This window comes from Saimiri boliviensis, chromosome 13 (assembly GCF_048565385.1).
Source record: "Saimiri boliviensis isolate mSaiBol1 chromosome 13, mSaiBol1.pri, whole genome shotgun sequence".
In the NCBI taxonomy this organism is placed as follows: Eukaryota; Metazoa; Chordata; class Mammalia; order Primates; family Cebidae; genus Saimiri; species Saimiri boliviensis.
Window position 1 is genome coordinate 85,155,329 of NC_133461.1, and position 21,598 is coordinate 85,176,926.

The window sequence follows — 21,598 nt, forward strand, 5'->3', positions numbered from 1 at the left end:
GAGACGCAATCCCAAAGAAAAAACATAACTGGTCTCTGAAACAAACCTGGAGAAACACCCCCCGCCAGTGCCACTGGCAACTCCCCAGGGGGCCAGCTCGCGAAAAGCCGGCAGAAACGAGAGGGCGTTCACCGTCCCTTGCCTTGCTCTACCGGACCAGAAGGTTACAAGCGGCCGGCGCCGCCCCGGAGCCAGGTGCCAGGGTGAGGACGGAGGCGGAGAAACCCCTCAAGCTCTGCCACCGGGGCGGGGAACTGGGAGACGGCCCCGCCTCTTGGCGCCCTCTGGGTCTCCCCTAGCGGCGGCCCCGCGCTTAGTCACCGTGAGGCTGCGCTTGCCGGGGGCCTGAGCCCCCCTTCCCCCGGGACCGCCCCCGGGCGGCTCGTCGCCCTCGGCGCGCCACTTCCGCGTGCATGGCCCTACTGCCCCGAGCCCTAAGCTCCGGCGGGAGGCCGAGCAGGCGGCTGGCGGCACGCGCTTCCCGAGGCTTCTTGCTGCCTCCGCCCTCTCCCGCAGCCTCCACGCGCGCCCTCTCCCGCGTCATGGCCTGCAGGCAGGAGCCGCAGCCGCAGGGCCCGCCGCCCTCCGCCGGCGCGGTGGTCTCCTACGACTACCTGGTGATCGGGGGCGGCTCGGGCGGGCTGGCCAGCGCGCGCAGGGCGGCCGAGCTGGGCGCCAGGGCCGCCGTGGTGGAGAGCCACAAGCTGGGTGGCACTTGCGTGAGTACCGCCGGTTGTTCGGGCTGGGGGCGCCGCTTTGTTTCAGCCTCTCGGGGGAAAGCCTGTGCTCTTTCCTATGGCGATCCGGTCCCCCTGCGCAGCGCTTTCCTCTTTTCCACCCCCGCAATCCCCCACTCCGAAACCAGGACCCCAGTAGGTGGAGAAGAGAGAAGCGTCCAGGGGGCTTCTCTGCGGCCTCCAAAGCCAAGCAAGCGTTTGCTCTCGCTCGGATGCGGTATTGACCAAGGCCTGAGCGGGTTAAATTAATCTTCCTCGCATCCTCTCACTTCTCCAAGTGAGACAGGATTGGAGTCTATGCTTGACCGCGTGAAAAACAAAACTGCATCTGGGAACACTGCTGGTGGCCTGCGTGTGTGGGGATGAGGATACGGCGTCGTTGGTGGTGGATGCTACATCCTATATCCTTGAAGAATGTATATGCTTGTTCTCCCGTTTCAAGGGCAGGATGATTTATAGCAGTTGTTCTCAACCTTGGCTACACATTCGAATCACCTGAGGGTGCCTAGATTCTAACTTTATTGGGCTGAGGTGCAGCTTGGGCTTTGGGATTTTCAGGTGATCTGAGTAGCAGCCAAGGCGACCTTGATTAGGCGAGTTCGCAGAGCTTTGGCTTTTGTGTTGTTTTTATGTGGACTGCAAAACTCAAAAAACAGGGATGTAAATGCAGAGATTTACAAAATTCGTAATTTTTGAAAATAAGAGTTTTTGTTTGTGTTTGTATTTTGAGACAGGGGCTTGCCCTGTCATCTAGGCTGGAGTGCAGTGGCGATCATAGCTCACCGCAGCCTCGAACTCCCAGGCTTAAGAGATCCTCCTGCCTCAGCCTCCTGAGTAGCTGGGACTACAGGGGCGAACCACCACACCCAGTTAATTATTGTTATTTTTTGTAGAGATGGGGATTTCTGTTTAGTGTACTGATTTCAAACTCTTGGGCTCAAGTGATCCTCCTGCCTCAGCCTCGGAAATTGCTGGGACTCTAAGCCTGAGCCACTGCACTAGTCCTAAAAGTAAATGTTTTCAGGTTTTGGTGTGCCTCCCTTTTCTATCACAGGATTGGGGTGTTGACGATAAAATGCTGTATCTAAGAGGAACCTGGGATTCAGGATAGGTTCTCTAAATTCCTTTGGAGATTAATGTTTAAATTAGACCACATTGGGAACTCCTTACGGGCAAGGATGGGCTTCTATGTTTGTGTGTCTCTTATCACCTTAAAATCCCTTGCTCAGTAAGCACTTGTGCAATGAATGAAACTAAAAATGGACAGTTATGAAAAGGCTGACTTCATTGTTCAGTGCCCTTTTTTCAAAAGAAACATGGAGATTCAGAGAAAGGAAAAATCCCTGTTAATTATCAACTTGCACTTTGACACTGTAGTCCAAGACAGAAGGTTAGAAGTCTGTCTCTGCAGAAGGCAGATTGTGGGTGCCACTAAGAGCCCCCCCACCACACACGCTGTGAGAGTACTTGATCACTTCTCACTTCTGTTCTGCTCTCCACATTTTTCTCTCTTCCTCTTTTTCTGCTTATGTCATAATCTGCCTCAGAGGTTCAGCCAGTTTACCTTCCTGCTAATATATTTTTTTTTTTTTGAGAGTCTTACTCTGTCGAGCAGGCTGGAGCAGGCTGGAGTACGGTGGTGCAATATGGCCTCACTGCAACCTCCACCTCCTGGGTTCAAGCAATTCTCCTGTCTCAGCCTCCCAAGTAGCTGGGAATACAGGTGCACGCCATTATGCCCGGCTAGGTTTTATATACTTTTTTTTTTTTTTTTTTTTTGAAACAGAGTCTCGCTCTGTCTCCGGGCTGGAGTGCAGTGGCTTCATCTCGGCTCACTGCAACCTCTGCCTCCCGGATTCAAGCAATTCTCCTGCCTCAGCCTCCTGAGTAGCTGAGACTACCGGCATCTGCCAACATACTCGGCTAATTTTTGTATTTTCAGTAGAGACAGGATTTCACCATGTTGGCCAGGATGGTCTTGATCTCTTGACCTTGTGATCTGCCTGCCTCAGCCTCCCAAAGTGCTGGGATTACAGGCGTGAGCCACCATGCTGGGCCCTAGTTTTTGTGTTTTTAATAGAGAAGGGGTTTCACCATGTTGGCCAGGCTGGTCTCGAACTCCTGACCTCAGATAATCAGCCCATCTTGACCTCCCAAAGTGCTTGGATTACAAGTGTGAGCCACCATACCCAGCTTATTTTTAATTTTTAAAATTTTTTTTGGAAACAGGGTTTTTCCAACTTTGCTTGGTGACTCACACCTGTAATCCCAACACTTTGGGAGGCCTAGGCGGGCAGAACACGAGGTCAGAAGATCCAGACCATCCTGGCCATGGTGAAACCCTGTCTCTATTAAAATACAAAAAATTAGTCGGGCATGGTGGCACATGCCTGTAGTCCCAGCTACTCAGGAGGCTGAGGCAGGAGAATCGCCTGAACCCAGGAGATGGAGGTTGCAGTGAGCCGAGATCATGTCACTGCACTCCAGCCTGGTGACAGAGCTAGACGACTCCTCAAAAACAAAAAACAGGGTTTTGCCATGTTGCACAAGCTGGTCTCTGACTCCTGGGCTTTAGCAGTCCGCCTGTCTTGGCCTCCCAAAGTGCTGGGCTTACAGGCATCAGCCACCACTCCTGTCCCGTTTCTTGTATTTTAAGTGCTTGGATTGGGGGCAGGTAGGGAGAAAATGGTAGATAGAAACATTTGTGAGGCATGTCCCTTCCCTTAAGGAATTTTACAGTGTGGTGATTGTGAAAGAAAAAAACTCTTGGAACTCCAAACTATGTCAAAGGGAAAGTTTGGCTTGGGAACTAAATCACCCAAAAACCTTTTGTTCCCCAGCAGACAGGTTCCCAAACAGCTGTAATTTCACAATTCCATGTCATAGCCTCATTTCCTCTACTCCAGCTTTTCACTTTTACTTTACGTAAAATGCAGATTTACTGAGGCTCACCAGAGCCTCACAAAAATGCAACCATTGCGATGGCTTATGCCTGTACGGAGGCCGAGGCAGGTTGATCACCTGAGGTCAGGAGTTTGAGAAGGCTGTCCAACTTGGTGAAACCCCATCTCTACCAAAAGTACAAAAATTAGCTGGGCATGGTGGTGGCTCCTATATTCCCAGTTACTTGGGAGGCTGAGGCAGGAGAATTGCTTGAATCCGGTAGGTGGAGGTTGCAGTGAGCCAAGATCTTATCACTGCACTCCAGTCTGGGCAATAGAGTAAGACTCCTTCTCAAAGAAAAAAAAAAAAAAGAATGTCACCATCTGCCTTACTGCCTATCCTCCCTCTCTTTTTCCTTCTCCTTGTTCATTCCCCTTTAAATACTAACGCTCCCAAAACCACCTTTTGAAAAAGCATAGGTCATAGATACTCCTGCGATCTGTATTTTTTCCTGGGTGCATCTTCAACCTTGGCTAAATAAACCTCTGTAGATTGAGATCTACCTCAGTCACATTGTGTTTTGCAGTGGGGAAGACAAAACGCAGACAGTCAACCCCAAAGGGGAGTTGTTTGTGTTAATTGCTGCAAGTAATAAGAAATTACAGTAGTCCAGAAAACAGTTGAAATGATCACTTCTGCATGGGCACTATGGGAAGATTTCATGAAGGAGATGGTATCTTTCGGCGCCTCAAAAGATGAGGCTGAGACTGGTGGATCATGAGGTCAGGAGTTCAAGACCAGCCTGGCCAAGATGGTGAAACCCCATCTCTACTAAAAATACAAAAATTAGCTGGGCGTGGCTGGTGGGCACTTGTAATCTCAGCTACTTGTGAGGCTGAAGTGGGGAATTGCTTGAATCCAGGAGGCAGAGGTTACAGTGAGCTGAGATTGTGCCATTGGACTCCAGCCTGGGCGACAGAGGGAGACTCTGTCTCACAAAAAAAAAAAAAAAAAAAAATTAGAAATAGGAGATGAGAAGCTGATGGGTAGGTTGTGGTTTGAAAAATGTGGAGTTTCCAGACACACAGTGAACTGTGGGGTGGGGCTGGCTTGAGCAGACCAGTGACTTAGTGAAAGTAGTTTTGTGGGAAGCCTTAAAATTGAGATCTCACCCTTGGTGCTGCCCAATAGAAGTTTCTTTCTTGTTTTTTTCTTTTTTAAATTTATAGAGATAGGGTCTCACTATGTTCCCCAGGCTGATATTGAACTCCTTGACTCAAGCAATCCTTCTGCTTCTGTCTCCGAAAGTGTTAGTATTACAGGCATGAGCCACTGTGCACTGCTGAAGTTTAAGAGTGGTTCTCCAGTGAGTTCTTTCCTAAATAAAATCCATTAATTTCTAAAGCTTGGAGAAATTTTAAAGTTGTGGTGTAAGAACTCACACGGAAGGTTCAAATTAGAGTGTGTGTCTAGCAATGGTCATTTACAGGGAATGAGATTATTTGATTTTTAGTTGTTTTATCAATGTTCCTTCATTTAATTGTTCAACTGTTAAAGTATGTGGAAGCCCACTGTTTTGGACCAGTCTTCTGTATTAGGTCCCAGCAACGTACGTACGTGTGTGTGTGTGTGTGTGTGTTTCTTTTTATTTTAGAGACGGGTTTCACCATGTTGACCAGGATGGTCTCCATCTCTTGACCTCATGATCCACCCACCTCAGCCTCCCAAAGTGTTGGGATTACAAGTGTGAGCCCCTGCGCCCGGCCTTGTTTGTTTCTTTTTTGAGATGGTGTGTTGCTGTGTTGCCCAGGCTGGAGTGCAGTGGGGTGATCTCAGCTCACTGCAACCTCCATCTTCTGGGTTCAAGGAATTCTAGTGTGGTGCCTCAGCCTCATGAGTAGCTGGGACTAGCATACACCACTATGGCTAATTTTTTTTTTTTTTGAGACGAAGTTTTACTCTTGTTGCCCAGTCTGGAGTGCAATGGTGCGATCTCGGCTCACTGCAACCTCCGCCTCCCAGGTTCAAGCGATTCTCCTGCCTCAGCCTCCCGAGTAGCTGGGATTACAGTCATGAGCCACCATACCCAGCTAGAGATGGGGTTTTTCCATGTTGGTGCGGTTGGTCTCAAACTCCCGACCTCAAGTGATCTGTCCACTTCGGCCTCCCAAAGTGCTGGGATTATAGGTGTGAGCCACCATACCCAGCCCTAATTTTTTGTATTTTTAGTAGAAATGAGGTTTCACCATGTTGGGTAGCCTGGTCTCTAACTCCTGACCCCAAGCGATCTGCCCGCCTCGGCCTCCCAAAGTACTGGAATTACAGGCATGAGCCACCGCCCCTGGCCCGTTATTTTGTTTTTAAAGGACAGGATCTCCCTCTGTCGCCCAAACTAGAGTGCAGTGATGTGATCTCAGCTCACTGCGGCCTCATACTCCTGGGCTCAAGTGATCTTCCATCTCAGCCTCCTGACTAGCTGGTACTGCAGGTACATACCACTGAGCCTGGCTTGAATTCGGTTTTTGAAGTCTCCAAAAAGTTAAATGTATTTCGTCTCTCATGATCACATGTAGACTGGAGAGAAATATAAAGACTGCCCAAAGCCAAGGTGAATTTGAACCTTCTGGGAGCTTTGTCTCTGCTATTCAGTTCTCGACCTACGCAGATGTTGGGAGAGTCAGCTCAAGGAAAAGTTCTTTCTGAATTGCTGCTCCCTTTGCCCCAGGGCTTGCGGAGCTCGTGGTCCTGGGTTCCTGCTGAGTGTACTGATTCTGTGATAAGAATACTTTGTTTCTGTGGTTTTGGCTAGTAGTTCTCACCAATGACAGTTGGGTAGTAAAGGTTGATCGTGTGACAAAAGTTCTTGATTGCCAAGTCACCGTGAACTATGCTGCACAGCACTGGTTGGAGAGGCCTCGGGGAGAGGCAGGGGCTTTGAAAGATCCTTGAATAGTAGGCTGCTCAGTGAATCATTGCTCATCTAGCCTGAAAACAATGACCCAGCAACGTGTAACCTCACTTGGAAGTGATACCGTGTACTTTGATATTATGATGTCTATATCCCGATAAGGCTAAACACTGGACATACTTTTTTTTTTTTTTTTTTCCTGAGACAGAGTCTCACTGTGTTACCCAGGCTGGAGTACAGGGCATGATCATAGCTTACTGCAACCTCAAACTGCCAAGCTCAAGTGCTCCTCCCACCTCAGCCTCCCCAGTAGCAAGGACCACAGTCACATGGCCACCACCATGCACCGGCTGATTTTTAAAATTTTTAGTAGAGACAAGGTCTTGCTTTGTTGTTGCCCAGGCTGGTCTCAAACTCCTGAGCTCAAGCAGTCCTCCTACCTCAGCCTCTCAAAGTGCTGAGATTATAGGCATGAGCTTCTGTGCCTGGCTGAACATGCATTATTATTATTATTTTGAGACGGAGTTTTGCTCATTTCCCAGGCTGGAGTACAGTGGTGCGATCTAGGCTCACCTCAAATTTCATGATTGATTTAAAGTGAAGGAAATAAAGGTAAAATCACTTCAGATTTCTAATTAGTCTGTCAGATGAAACGCTGTCATTCTTCTCACACCCATCTACTTTTTTATCCACCTCCCTACCAAAAATTGCCAAGTGCCTATGCAAACTGCTTTAGTTCCCAATTCGGGGCCTGCTGGAGCTCTAGCCTGGGCACCAGCATTTGGCAGCATGCAGGCAGGGCAGTTGCGATGGATTGGGGAGCACAGGTGCCCGCCTGGGTCCGCGTGTGGTCTCCATCCTGCCCCGATGGAAGATTTGCAGATGTGGCCACGTGGCTGAATTGAGAAGGCAGGCCTCCTTCTTCCCAGAGGTTCCTGCCCAGGTGCTGCTGAAGAGAGGTGCTGGGGAGGGACAGAGAGGAAGCAGTTTGTCTCTTACCATAAGGCTGATTCTCTTTAACTTTGCGACCAGCCGAAGCAGTTGTGTGTGAACTGGTCACAGGTTGAAGAATTTGCCCCCATTGAGGTGGGTGGTCCTGATTGTTGCCCCCTAGGGTCCTGTAACTTGGATGGACTTGGATAGTGAGAGAGGAGGCCTGGACCAAGATGTGAGTCCTGTCGAAGACTCCCTGTCTACCCCGCACCTTGGTCCCTCTCCAATACCCAGTGGAGTTCCAAGTGGAAGGATTTGCATCCTGCTGGGGCTGAACATGCCTGCCAAAGACATGTCCGACCTGCGTTCCTGGCTCCCCTGTTCAGAGACTGCCCTTCTCAAGGGCTCTGTGCCTGTGCTGGGAAGGAAACAACCATGGGAAGGAAACAAATGTGTATAAACTGTTGTCAATAAATGACACCCAGACCTTCTGGCTCAAAAAAAAAAAAAAAGGATGAGTTGATGAATCGATAGTGTTTTGCTTTGGAAATGATGACTCATCTATTTTCTAAGTAGTTCTGTCATTTTGGTCTTGAATTAGATTTTAGACAGCAAAGAAGGACTACAGGGAGGAAACTGTAGGCAATTCTGTGATGGGGGGTTGTGGGGGAACCAGAAGAAGGAAGTTCACAATTTTTTTTTTTTTTGAGACAGGATCTTGCTCTTTCACCCAGGCTGGAGCGCAGTGGTGTCATACAACTCACAGCAGCCTCAAACTCCTGTGCTTAAACGATCCTCCCACCTCAGCCTCCTGTGTAGCTGGGACTACAGGCAAGCACCACCGCACCTGGCTAATTTTTAAATTTTTTATTTCTGGAGACAAGGTCTTACTGTGTTTCTCAGGCTGGTCTCTTAACTCCTGGGCTCAAGCAGTCCTCCTGCCTCACCTCCCAAAGTGCTGGGATTATAGCATGAGCCACCACACCCAGCCGGAAATTCACTATTGAACACAGGTGATGTTCTTGGCAGGTGCAGTTGCAAATTAACCAAGTTCTTGTTTCACTGCCAACATGAGCAATGTTAAGTTTCTTCCTGGCTAGGCAGTACTGAAGGTAAGGAGGCAGGCACTAGGAAAAACGGTGAAGTTTCTGAATTTTGCCACCGGTTGTCACCAAATTCTATACATGCTCCAGTCTTCATTGTGAGCTAATGCCAGCAGGCCCACTGATCAGGATTCTGAACCCTAGATTGGTTGGAAGAGGAAGCTCTCAGGAATGGATTATCAATTTGGAAATGGAGGCTGAGTTACAGGAGTCTCCTTGATGATTCCTTTACTGAACCGGCCTATGAAATTTGCTTCTTAGCTGGATACGGTGGCCCACGCCTGTAATCCCAGCACTTTGGGAGGCCAAGGTGGCTGGATCAGTTGAGGCCAGGAGTTTGAGACCAGCCTGGCTAACATGGCAAATCGATGTCTGTACTAAAAATTCAAAAATTAGCTGGGCATAGTGGCAGGCACCTGTAATCCCAGGTACTTGGGAAGCTGAGGCAGGAGAATCGTTTGAACCTGGGAGGCAGAGGTTGCAGTGAGCCGAGCAACAAGAGTGAGACCCCGTCTCAAAAAAAAAGGAAGAAAGAAAAAAAATAGCTGGGCGTGGTGGTACGTGCCTGTAATCTCAGCTACTTGGGAGGCTGAGAATCACTGGAACCTGGGAGGCAGAAATTGCAATGAGCTCAGATCGTGCCACTGTACACTCCGGTCTGGGCAGCAGAGTGAGCCTCTGTCTCAAGGAAAAAAAAGAAAGAAAGAAACTTGTTTCTTATCCTTCATTAATGTCCACGTAGAGAGCTAGGGAATTTACCAGTGATGTATGCTTAGGGTCTTAGCAGTGTGCAACTCTGGCCAACCAGAGCCCTGAGAACTCATCTGGATGATGCTCCAGTCTGGGAGGCAAACTTCCCTTGTAATCAGCTGATGTGTTTCAGGTAGGAAGGCCCCTGGGGAATTTATCTCCTCCTTTCCATATGCCTTGTGTGCATGTGAGGAGCCAGCAGACTACAGAAATAATTTAGAGGTGTCGGTCACCATCAGCTCTATCACAGATCAGAAATAGATGCTTTATGTACCTTATCTCTGACCTGCTCAAAATCTCCATAATGGAAGCATTGTTTTCTTTTTATGTAATGAGAAACTGAGCTGGGAGAAATTTGGAAACTTACCCACCTACAGCCACTAAATGGGAGAGCTCAGAGTCAAACTCCTGTCTGTCCACTTAAGGCCTGTGCTCTGACAACCTGACGCACAGGTCAGCTAGAGCAGCAGTCCCCAACCTTCTTGGCTCCAGGAACCAGTTTTGTTGAAGACAGGTTTTCCGTGGACCAGGAGTAGGGCATGATTTCAGGGTGATTCAGGATTTAAGTGAATCACATTTATTTACTTATTTATTTGTTTATTCAGTTTTGTTTTTTGAGACAGAGATTTGCTCTTGTTGCCCAGGCTGGAGTGCAATGGCATGATCTTGGCTCACTGCAACCTCTGCCTCCTAGTTTCAAGCCATTCTCCTGCCTCAGCCTCTCAAGTAGCTGGGATTATAGGCACCTACCACCACACCTGACTAATTTTTGTATTTTTAGTAGAGACGGGGTCTTTCTTAACATGTTGGCCAGGCTGGTCTTGAACTCCTGACCTCTGGCGACCCACCCGCGTCAGCCTCTCGAAGTGCTGGGATTACAGGCATGAGGTACCACAGCCCAGCCTGCATCACATTTATTGTGTACTTTATTTCTATTATTATGTTGTAATATATAATGAAATAATTATACAATTCACCATAATGTAGACTTAGTGGAAGCCCTGAGCTTGTTTTCCTACAAGTAGACAGTTCTTCTGGGGGTGATGGGAGAAGTGGTGGATCATTAGATTCTCATAAGGAGTGTGCAGCCTAGATCCCTGCATGCACAGTTCTCAGTAGGGTTCGTGCTCCTATGAGAATCTAATGCTGCTGCTGATCTGAAAGGAGGTAGATGGAGCTCAGGCAATGCTAGCAATGGAAAGCAGCTATAAATACGGATGAACCTTCATTTGCTTGCCCACCGCTCACCTCCTGCTGTGCAGCCTGGTTCCTAACAGGCACCTGGGGATCAGGGATCCCTGAACTAGAGAAGGGGAAAGAAGGCCTAGTATGGTGGCTCATGCCTGTAATCCCAACACTTTGGGAGGCTAAGGTGAGAGGGTCGATTGAGCGCAGAAGTTTGAGGCCAGCCTGGGCAACATAGTAAGACCCCATCTCTAATTTGTAAGAAATTGAGGCCAGGTGCAGTGGCTCACGCCTGTAATCCCAACACTTTTGGGAGGCCAAGGCAGGTGAATCACGAGGTCAGGAGTTTGAGACCAGCCTGGTCAGCGTGGCGAAACCTCATCTCTACTGAAAATACAAAAAATTATCTGGGCGTGGTGGTGGGCATCTGTAATCCCAGCTACTTGGCAGGCTGAGGCAGGAGACTCACTTGAACCCACGAGGCGAAGGTTACAGTGAGCCAGTGTCTCATCATTGTACTCCAGCCCAGGAGACAGTGTGAGACCCTGTCTCAAAAAAAAAAAAAAAATGAGAAGAGAGCAGCAGAGAGGATAGGTGGGTGAGACTGTTCTAGCTTTTCACCCCTGGACTCCCCAGCTCTCAGTAAAACTAAATGTGTATTTTTTGAGACAGGGTCTTACTCTGTTGTCCAAGTTGGAGTGCAGTGGTGCTATCTCAGCTCACTGCAGCCTTGACTTCCCAAGCTCAAGTGATCCTCCTGCCTCAACCTCCCCAGTAGCTGGGACTACAGGCTCATGCTATCATACCTCGCAAATTTTTGTATTTTTTCTAGAGATGGGGTTTCACTGTGTTGCCCAGGCTTGCATTGAACTCCTGGCCTCAAGCGATCCACCTGCCTTGGCCTCCCAAAGTGCTGAGATTACAGGCATGAGCTGCCACTCCCAGCCTAAATGTGCTTTCCATTCCTTCCAAGTCATAGGCACTGAGGTTATGTCATATTGCTGGCGTGTAAATAAGTCTCTGAAAGCAATGGAAATCCTTGGAGGCCTGTTCATAGGAGCTGGTAAAATCGGACAGTGGTATTTCAGGGTTATAGGCCTCCTTTCAACCAGCGCCCCAGGCCCCAAAGTGTGTTATGCTGGAGTGCAGCTCCTCTGGCCCAACAAGGCCACAATTTTTCACCACCCTCTTCCTCTGATTTCTGGCCCAATGCTCTTCAATTTTAGGTAATGTGGTCATTCTGTTGCTGCCCCTTGAGTCAGTATCTTGGATAGGCCCAGAGCCTCTCTGAGCTGGCACTACTGCAGACTCCCCAAGAGGAGGGGCTATATCTATTTAGTGCCTTACATTGCATCTTGCCTGGCACAAGTGGGTGCTTATTCAGTACCTTTGAATGACTGACTGCAAGCTAAGACAATGTAGAAGCAAAAAAGGCAGAAATTTCTAAAAAGCAAACCAGAGTTATATACCTCAGGCACCAGTGAAAGCCCACTTTGGCGCTTAGAAGAAACATATTCCATGGTTCAGGTGCGGTGTCTCATGCCTTAGTCCCAGGACTTTGGGAGGCTGAGGTGGGTGGATCATGAGGTCGAGATCATCCTGGCCAACATGGTGAAACCCCGTCTCTACTAAAAATACAAAAATTAGCCAGGCATAGTGGCATGAGCCTGTAATTCCAGCTACTTGGGAGGCTGAGGCAGGAGAATTGCTTGAACCTGGGAGGCTGAGGTTGCAGTGAGCTGAGATGCACCACTGCACTCCAGCCTGGGTGACAGAGCAAGACTCGGTCTCAAAAAAAAAAAAAAAGAAAATTAGTTGGGTGTGGTGGCGCATGCCTGTAGTCCCGGGTACTTGGGAGGTTGAGGCAGGAGAATCACTTGAGCCCAGGAGGCAGAGGAAGCAGCGAGCTGAGATCGTGCCACCTCACTCCAGCCTGGCAACAGAGCAAGACTCCTATCTCAAAAAAAAAAAAAAAAGAAAAAGAAACATATTCCAAAAGAAGAATATGTTTTAAAATTAAACATCTTTTAAAAAAAACCTTTAAAAACATATTTTTTAAAGACTTAAAAAAAGAAGCCTTAAATAACTTTAAAGTAGCTTCAAATATGCTTGAGGAACAAAATTGATGATATGTGACAGTATTTAGAACACTGAGTGCTTTATGACACCTTTGGATTGCTTTTAATGGTTCCTGGGAAGCCGGAAACCATGGTTTGGAGGACTAGCAGTATTTACTTAGCAGACAAATCATCTCTACCTTTGGGAAAATTGCTTTTGGAGTCTGTCCTAGTTGAAGCCACTTAGTGAACTTAAACTCAACTGCAGGGTATAAAGGTGTGGGTGGAAGGCACTGGGAAGCACTTTGCCTGCGGAATAACTGGAAAAGGCAGGTTGGATGAGAAAATCATTCCCATTATGGGGCTGGGATTGTCCTTCCCACAGAGTTTTGACCTCCTTTCTCTGCTTTTACCATGTTGTCCTCCTTTCTTAGAAATGACTCATTCTATTTATTTCAGTAGTGTGGTCAGATACTTGGGGGTTGAGAAATAGCATATTCTCGGCTTGGCCAGATAAGAGGGCACTCTAGATAGAAAGCCATACATTTTATTATTATTATTATTATTATTATTATTATTAGGTTTTAGAGGTAGGGTCTGGCTCTGTTACCTAGGCTGGAGTGCAGTGGTGTGATCATAGTTCACTGTAACCTTCAACTCTTGGGCTCAAGTGATCTTCTTGCCTCAGCCTCCTGAATAACTGGAACTGCAGGCATACACCACCAAACCCCACTAATTTTTTACTTTATTTTTTGTAGAGATGGGGTCTCAAGGTCTCACTATGTTGTCCAGGCTGGCCTCTTAACTCCTTGGCTCAAGCAATCATCTTTCTTGTCAGCCTCCCAAAGTGTGGGGATTACAGGCGTAAGCCACCATACCCGGCCCATAAATTATTGTAATTGTTAGTAAGAAGTACTTTCTTTTTATTATTTATTTATTTATTTATTTATTTTTAGAAGTACTTTCTATATAGTATGGTTGTCATGTTGTTGTAGGTGTTGATTCTTTTATGAGGCTTGAATTCTGTACCATTTTCTCAATCCCATGAATTCCTGTTTCTGTTGCCTTTAATATTCTTATTGCAGCATAATTGCATTTAAAAAAATCCAAGTCTAGCCGGGCGCAGTGGCTCACGCCTGTAATCCCAGCACTTTGGGAGGCCAAGGCACGTGGATCACCTGAGGTCGGGAGTTTGAGACCAGCGTGACCAAGATGGAGAAACTCTATGTCTACTAAAACAAATAAACAAACAAATAAAATCCAAGTCTAAAACTTCACAGTATATGACCCATCTCTTTCCAGGAAAAAAGAAATCACATATAACCAATAACCTGAGACTATAAAGAAACATAACTCATTCCTTTTATTTTATTTTAATTTTTTCGAGACAGTCTCAGGCTGGAGTGCTGTGGGGAATCTCAGCTCATTGCAACCTCTGCCTCCCAGGTTCAAGTGATTCTCCTGCCTCAGCCTCCCAAGTAGCTGGGACTATACATGCGCACCACCACACCTGTCTAATTTTTATGTTTTCAGTAGAGATGGGATTTCACCATGTTGCTTAGGCTGGTCTCGAACTCCTGACATCAAGTGATCTGCCTGCTTCGGCATCCCAAAGTGCTGGGATTACAGGCATGAGCCACCTCACCCGGCCATCACTTACTCCTTTATAACAGAGTGCAGAATGAGGGCAAAAAATAGGATTATAATGAAATTGTAGCCGATATGCTGTTAGAATTTGGAGCAACTAAAGGAATAGAGGATTACTATTCAGGAAGACCGTCTGTTTCAAACATTAGTGATTTTCATGAGCTTTGGGCAGGTTTCTTTGAATTTAGCTTTTCATATGAAGTGCCTTGGCTATTACATACGTGGTTGAGGTTCCACCATAGAAGGATACCCTGAAAACATTCTGTTGTAAGAGCCAGGATGGTATTACTGGGGCAAACAGAAAGCGAATCTAGTTTCTTATGGTCATGGGTCAGCAGAGGTACAAGCCACTAATATAAATTACGTCTAGAAAGCATTCATTTTAGTGTAAAAGAATAATTGTATTATAGACAAGGGATTGAAGAAGCACTCACCAACATTCCACTTCCCAGGTTAAATTATTTTGATGTATTTTTGGTTATTCTGATTTATAAATATCTAAAAACAATTACACAAGTTAAAAAAACATATAGAGGCCAAGCGTGGTGACTCATGCCTATAATCCCAGCACTTTCGGAGGTCGAGGCTGGAGAATTACTTGATCAGTCAGGAGTTCAAGACCAGCCTGGGAAATATACTGAGACATTGTCTCTATTTTTGTAAACCATTTTGATTTTTACTTAAAAAACAAAAAGCATATGGAGGCTATGTATGGTCTCACGCCTGTAATCTCAACACTTTGGAAGGCCAGGATAGGAGGATTGCTTAAGCCCAGGAGTCTGAGACCAGCCTGGGCAACACAGTGAGACCCTGGTCTCTATATTTTTAGAAAAATACTATTTATCTTTAAAAAAACATATTCAGGCATGGTGGCTGACACTTGTGATAGCAGCACTTTGTGATCCACAAGACGGGTGGATCACTTGAGCTCAGGAGTTCAAGACCAGCGTGGGCAACATGGTGAGACCCTGTCTTTACTAAAAATACCAGGCATGGTGGTGAATGCCTGTGGTCCCAACTACTTGGGGGCTGAGGAGGGAGGATTGCTTGATCCTGAAGAGCAGATGTTGCAGTGAGCTGAGATTGTGCTATTGCACTGCAGCCTGAATGACAGAGCAAGACCCTGTCTCAAAAAAACAAAAAGGCATATAGAACAAAATATGAAAGTTTTCTTCCTCCCCAGAGAAACACTGTTGACCGCTTGGAGTATAGCCAAACTGTGTCTACACCCATATATACATACATACATACTGCATATAAATAACTCTGCAGCTTTCTTTTTGATACATAATATTGTATGTTAGAACTCTTTCCATGTACTACATAGAAATCTACCTTGCCCTTTTTAAATGGCTGCAGAATATTCCACAGACTCAGTGTACAACAATTTATTTGATACTTCCCTGCTAATGGATAATGTGTCTGTAGTTACCCATTATGACTGAACTTCAGGAAATATCCTTATAAATGCATCTTTGGACACAGGAGCAGAATATGTGACTACTTTTGTGGGTTACATTCCTACAAGTAGAATTGCTTGTCTGATCAGGATTTGTTTGCTAAGATTAGTTATAGTCAACCTTTAAAATTTTTGCCAATCTAAATGGTTTTCAAATAATTTTTGAGATTGGTTGCATCACAGCAGCAGGGTACCTGAAAGAGCCTTCTGGGAGTTAGTGAACTAGGTAGATCGTTTTGTTCACATAAAGCCACCGTCAACTTAGTTTAAAGTGAATAGTCTGTTATAAATGAGGTCACTATGGACTTGCCCTAAACATCTTCTGTATTTCTCGCCTCCAGAGGACAAATGATAAGTACTACGTACCTCATCTCTTGGGTTATTATTGTAATCTTGCATTCATGTTTATGAATTTAAAAGTAAATAGTAATTATGGAAATAGAAAAAATGTTTTGCCAATATGACAGGTGAAAAATATTATTTAAATTATCTTTTATCTTTAAAAAAATATAGTTTTTGGCTGGGCATGGTGGCTTATGCCTGTAATCCCAGCACTTTGGGAGGCCAAGGTGGGCAGATCACTTGAGGTCAGGGGTTTGAGATCAGCCTGACCAACGTAGTAGAGCCCTGTCTGTACTAAAAATACAAAAATTAGCCAGGTGTGATGGCGGGCATCTGTAATCCCAGCTACTCGTGAGGCTGAGGCATGAGAATCACTTGAACCTAGGAGGCAGAGGTTGCATCTCGCCACTGCACTATAGCCTGAGTGATAGAGTGAGACTCAGTCTCAAAAAAAAAAGTAGTTTTCTGGCTGGGTGCAATGGCTCATGCCTATAATCCCAGCACTTTGGGAGGCTGAGGTAGGCGAATCACCTGAGGTCAGGAGTTCAAGACCAGCATGGCCAAAATGGCAAAACCCCATCTCTACTGAAAATACAAAAATTAGCCTGGTGTGGTGATGTGCGCCTGCAGCCCCAGCTATTCGGGAGGCTGAGGCAGGAGAATTGCTTGAATACCTGTGGTGGAGGTTGCAGTGAGCTGAGAGCATGCCATTGCAGTCCAGGCTGGGCAACAAAGCGAGACTTTGTCTCAAAAAAAAAAAAAAGGTAATTTTCTGGGTCTTGCTTTTTCTACTTTTATTCCATAAGCATTTTTCTGTATATTAACTAATAGTGAAATGGAAATGATTGTAATCAAACATGTATTTGTATATAACATGATAATCTGTGTGTTTGTGCGTTTATCCTTTCTACATCTTCAGTTACTTCTTTAGGCCAAATGCCTAGTAATTAAAGTCATTTTATGAGATCTAATATTTATTTAGGTTTCCTCAAGTTTCTTTAACTAAGGTTAATCAATATCCCAAGTTCTAGGCCATGTACTTTAGATTTTTGTGCTTTGGGTGGGTATTCACCAGTATCTCAATGTTCAGCCTTTTTTTTATTTATTTTTTATTTTTTAAAGGCAGGGTCTTGCCATGTCACCCAGGCTGAATTGCAGTGGCATGATCATGGCTCACTGCAGCCTTGACATCCCAGGCTCAAGTGGTCCTCCCACCTCAACCTCCTGAGTAGCTGGGACCACAGGTGTACACCACCACACCCAGCTAATTTTTTTCTTCTTGTAGAGATGGGTTCTCACTTGTTGCCAAGGCTGGTCTTGAATTCATGGGCTGAAGCAATCCAACTGCCTCAGCTCCCGAAGTGCTGGAATTACAGGCATGAGCTACCACGCCTGGCCCATCTTGGGTATTTATCCATGTATTCCAGAGTACTTTTCCCAGAAGTCCTCTAAGACAGCTGCTCAAATGGGCTGATTGTTCTTTCTCTGTCTATTTTCCTTGAGAAAATGCTGATGAATAAACTTCTCTCCCTCATCACAGATGGAAAATAATGTTCCTATCTTTTTAAACAAAGAAAGTGACTAGAATTTAGTACACTGTGACTGACAGCCAAGTCTCCTTGCTTGATGCCTAGCATGCATTTCTTGCAGATTTGTTTGATGATTTGAATTCAGTATTCTTGAAGTTTGTCTCTTTTCTTTTCCAGGTGAATGTTGGATGTGTACCCAAAAAGGTAGAATTTTTATTTCTCAATCCTTTTTCTATCTGGTACATCATAATCCGAATGTTTCCAAATATATCAGTTAAAATTCTTTCTGCAAAAAAAACCCTGAGACCCCACTAAAAGTGGCTTAAGCTATAGGATTGTTTTTGTTTGACTTGTGGTTTTTATTTTTTTAATATTTATTTATTTATTTATTTTTTGAGATGGAGTCTCACTCTGTCACCCAGGCTGGAGTGCAATGGCATGATATCGGCTCATTGCCACCTCCACATTGCGGGTTTAAGTAATTCTCCTGCCTCAGCCTCCCAAGTAGTTGGGATTATAGGTGCCTGCCACTATGCCCAGCTAATTTTTGTATTTTTAGTAGAGACCAGGTTTCACAGTGTTGGTCAGGCTGGTCTCGAACTTCACACCTCAGGTGATCCGCCTGCCTCAGCCCCTGAAAGTGCTGGGTTTACAGATGTGAGCCACTGCACCTGGCCAGTTTTTTTTTTTTTTAATTCCTTTTTATTTTCATTGATTGATTGATTGAGATGGAGTCTCACTCTGTCGCCCAGGCTGTAGTGTAGTGGCTCCATCTCAGCTCACCACAGTCTCCGCCTCCCGAGTTCAAGCTATTCTCCTGCATCAGCCTCCTGAGTAACTGGAATCACAGGTGCTTACTACCACACCCGGCTGATTTTTATAGTTTTAGTAGAGATGGGGCTTCACCATGTTGGCCAGGCCGGTCTCGAAGTCCTGAGCTCGGGTGATCCACCCGCCTCGGCCTCCCAAAATGCTGGGATTACAGGCATGAGCCTCCAAGCTCAGCCAAGGCCTGGTAATTTAGTTTGGTCATCTATACCACAGGATAGTTTTTTTCTCAGCAGGAAGACCCAGCCAACAAACCAAACGGTTGAATGGGATCTTCTTACATTCTGTGGGCTCATGGATTTTCTGTATCACGTTAGTGATTTTTTTGATCTGTGGTGCAGGTCACATTGAATGAATTCATTTTGTTGCCCTTGACAAAGAGGAAAAAACAGCAGCTCTTAATTTCTAAAGCTGCCTCTTACTTATACTTGCAAAGAATTTTACTTCAAATTTGAATGTACTTTCAGCAAGTTATAATCCCTTTTGTTAATGACATTCCATTTTAAATTGTCATCTTTTTGGTATTATGTAAGCAAATCTCCTAATCTCATCAGTGATGCATACCTAAGTTTAATTCCAAGAAGCTTTTTTGAAATCTGCGCCCTGGTATAGGTAGATGTTTTTTCTTTCTGTCTTAGGAAGACTTTTTTTCTCTGGGATATTTTCCCTCAACTATTTCCTTTCCTATTAGTCATACTTTTTGGAATCTGTTTTACTTGGAGCCATGCAATTATGACAGTATGAATTATATAAATTAATTATAAGGTGGTCTCACATAGTTTAAACTAGTTATGGTAGTAAATTTTGTGTTGACTGGTACAAGTTTATTTTTTTAAAAAGATACCACTGGGCTACTACTGCACAGTAAACTGATTTTTTTTTTTTTTTTGAGATGTAGTTTTGCTCTTGTTGCCCAGGTGGGAATGCAGTGGCATGATGATCTTGGCTCACTGCAACCTCTGCCTCCCAGGTTCAAGGATTCTCCTGCCTTAGCTTCCCGAGTAGCTAGGATTACAGGCGTGCATCACCATGCCCGGCTATTTTTTTGTATTTTTGGAGTTGGTATTTCACCATGTTGACCAGGCTAGTCTTGAACTCCTGACCTCAAGTGATCTGCCTGCCTCAGCCTCCCAAAGTACTGGAATTACAGGCATGAGCCACCACACCCAGCCTTTTTTTTTGAGACAGAGTTTGCTTTTGACACCCGGGCTGGAGTGCAATAGCACAACAACTCACTGCAACCTCCGCCTCCCGGTTCAAGCAATTCTTCTGCCTCAGCTTCTGGAGTAGCTGGGATTACAGGCACCCACCACCAAGCCCGGCTAATTTTTGGTATTTTTAGTAGAGATAGGGTTTCCCCATGTTGACAGGCTGATCTCCTGACCTCAGGTGACCTGCCCACCTGGGCCTCCTAAAGTGTTGGGATTACAGGCATGAGCCACTGCGCCCAGCCAGTAAACTGATTTTGTAATGTTTTGTTCTAAAATACAGTGTTTTACTTATTTCTTGTGATCACATGTTGTAGACATTTACATATTTTTTTTTTTTTTTTTTTTTTTTTTTGAGACGGAGTCTCACTCTTGCCCAGGCTGGAATGCAGTGGTGTGATCTCGGCTCACTGAAACCTCCATCTCCCAGGTTCAAGTGATTTTCCTGCCTCAGCCTCATGAGTAGCTGGGACCACAGGCTTGCAGCACCGTGCCCAACTAATTTTTTTTTTTGGTTTTCGGTTTTTTATTTTTTATTTTTTATTTTTTTTTTAGATGAGGTTTGGCTCTGTAGCCCAGGCTGGAGTGCAGTGGCACAATCTTGGCTCACTGCGACTCTGCCTCTTGGGTTCAAAAGATTCTCCAGCCTCAGCCTCCCAAGTAGCTGGGATTACAGGAATGCACCACCACGCCTGGCTAATTTTTGTATTTTTAGTAGAGACAGGGTATTTTCACCATGTTAGCCAGGCTGGTCTCAAACTCCTGGCCTCAAGTGATCTGCCTGCCTCAGCCTACCAAAGTGCTGGGATTATAGGTGTGAGCCACTGTGCCCGGCTTTTTTTTATATTTTTATCAGAAACAGGATTTCACCATGTTAGCCAGGATGGTCTCAAACTCCTGACCTCAAGTGATCTGCCTCATTTGTCCTCCCAAAGTGCTGGGATTATAGGCATGAGCCCCTGTGCCTGGCCTTGTTTTTGCTTCTTTTTAATATCTTTCCCCTTATCTCTTAAAAAAATATTCTGTCCGAATCATGGCACACACAGAAAAAATTGTTAGCCAGGTGCAGTGGCTCATGCCTGTAATGCCAGCACTTTGAGAGGCCAAGACAGGCGGATCACAAGGTCAGGAGTTTGAGACCAGCCTGACCAACATGGTAAAACCCTGTCTCTATGAAAAATACAAAAATTAGCCAGGCGTGGTCTTATGCGCCTGTAATCCCAGCTACTCAGGAGGCTGAGGCAGGAGAATTGCTTGAACTCGGGAGGTGGAGGTTGTAGTGAGCAGAAATTGCACCACTACACTCCAGCCTGTGCAAGAGAGCAAGACTTTGTCTCAAAATAATAAATAAATAAATAGTTTTAAGTTAGCAAGGTGTAGTAGATTTTATTTATTATTATTATTTTTGAGATCGAGTCTCTCCGTCACGCAGGCTGGAGTGCAGTGGTGTGATCTTGGCTCACTGCAGTCTCTGCTCTCAGGGTTCTAGTGGTTCTCGTGCATTAGCCTCCCAAGTAGCTGGGACTACAGGTGTGCGCCGCCATGCCTAGCTAATTTTCGTATTTTTAGTAGAGACGGGATTTTGCCATATTGGCCAGGCTGGTCTCAAACTCTTGACTTTGAGTGATCCACCTGCCTTGGCTTCCCAAAGTGCTGGGATTACAGGTGTGAGCCACTGTGGCCAGCCAGCTTTGTTTTAATTTAAAGAGCAGTATTTTTATCTGCTGTTACCTAGTTACCATTCATTTATGACTCCTTTTTTTCCCTGAGGACTCATGCACTGCTGTTTTGGATCTTTTATTTATTTATTTATTTTTTAAACAGGTAATGTGGAACACAGCTGTCCACTCTGAATTCATGCATGATCACAGTGATTATGGCTTTCCAAGTTGTGAGGGTAAATTCAATTGGCGGTAAGTGTCAACACTCAGAGGGTTCAGTTTCCAAGTGTAGATATTTTTCTTTCATAACTAAGTGAGCCATAAACTTTTTTAGGGATGGGGGAAGAATTGTGGTAAATAGTCAAAAT

At 45.6% G+C, this 21,598-nt stretch overlaps 1 protein-coding gene across 1 annotated transcript in view; it reads left to right on the top strand.

Annotated features, from left to right (window-relative positions):
* The first annotated feature begins 275 nt into the window (after positions 1-275).
* The window catches only part of GSR (glutathione-disulfide reductase), a 56,798-nt gene continuing 35,475 nt past the window's right edge, over positions 276-21,598 (top strand). Inside the window, exons 1-3 of the mRNA XM_003938091.4 lie at positions 276-719; positions 17,711-17,737; positions 21,394-21,482. Coding sequence (XP_003938140.1) covers positions 414-719; positions 17,711-17,737; positions 21,394-21,482 — 422 coding nt within the window. The 5' untranslated portion in view covers positions 276-413. The remainder of the gene's footprint in view (positions 720-17,710; positions 17,738-21,393; positions 21,483-21,598) is intronic.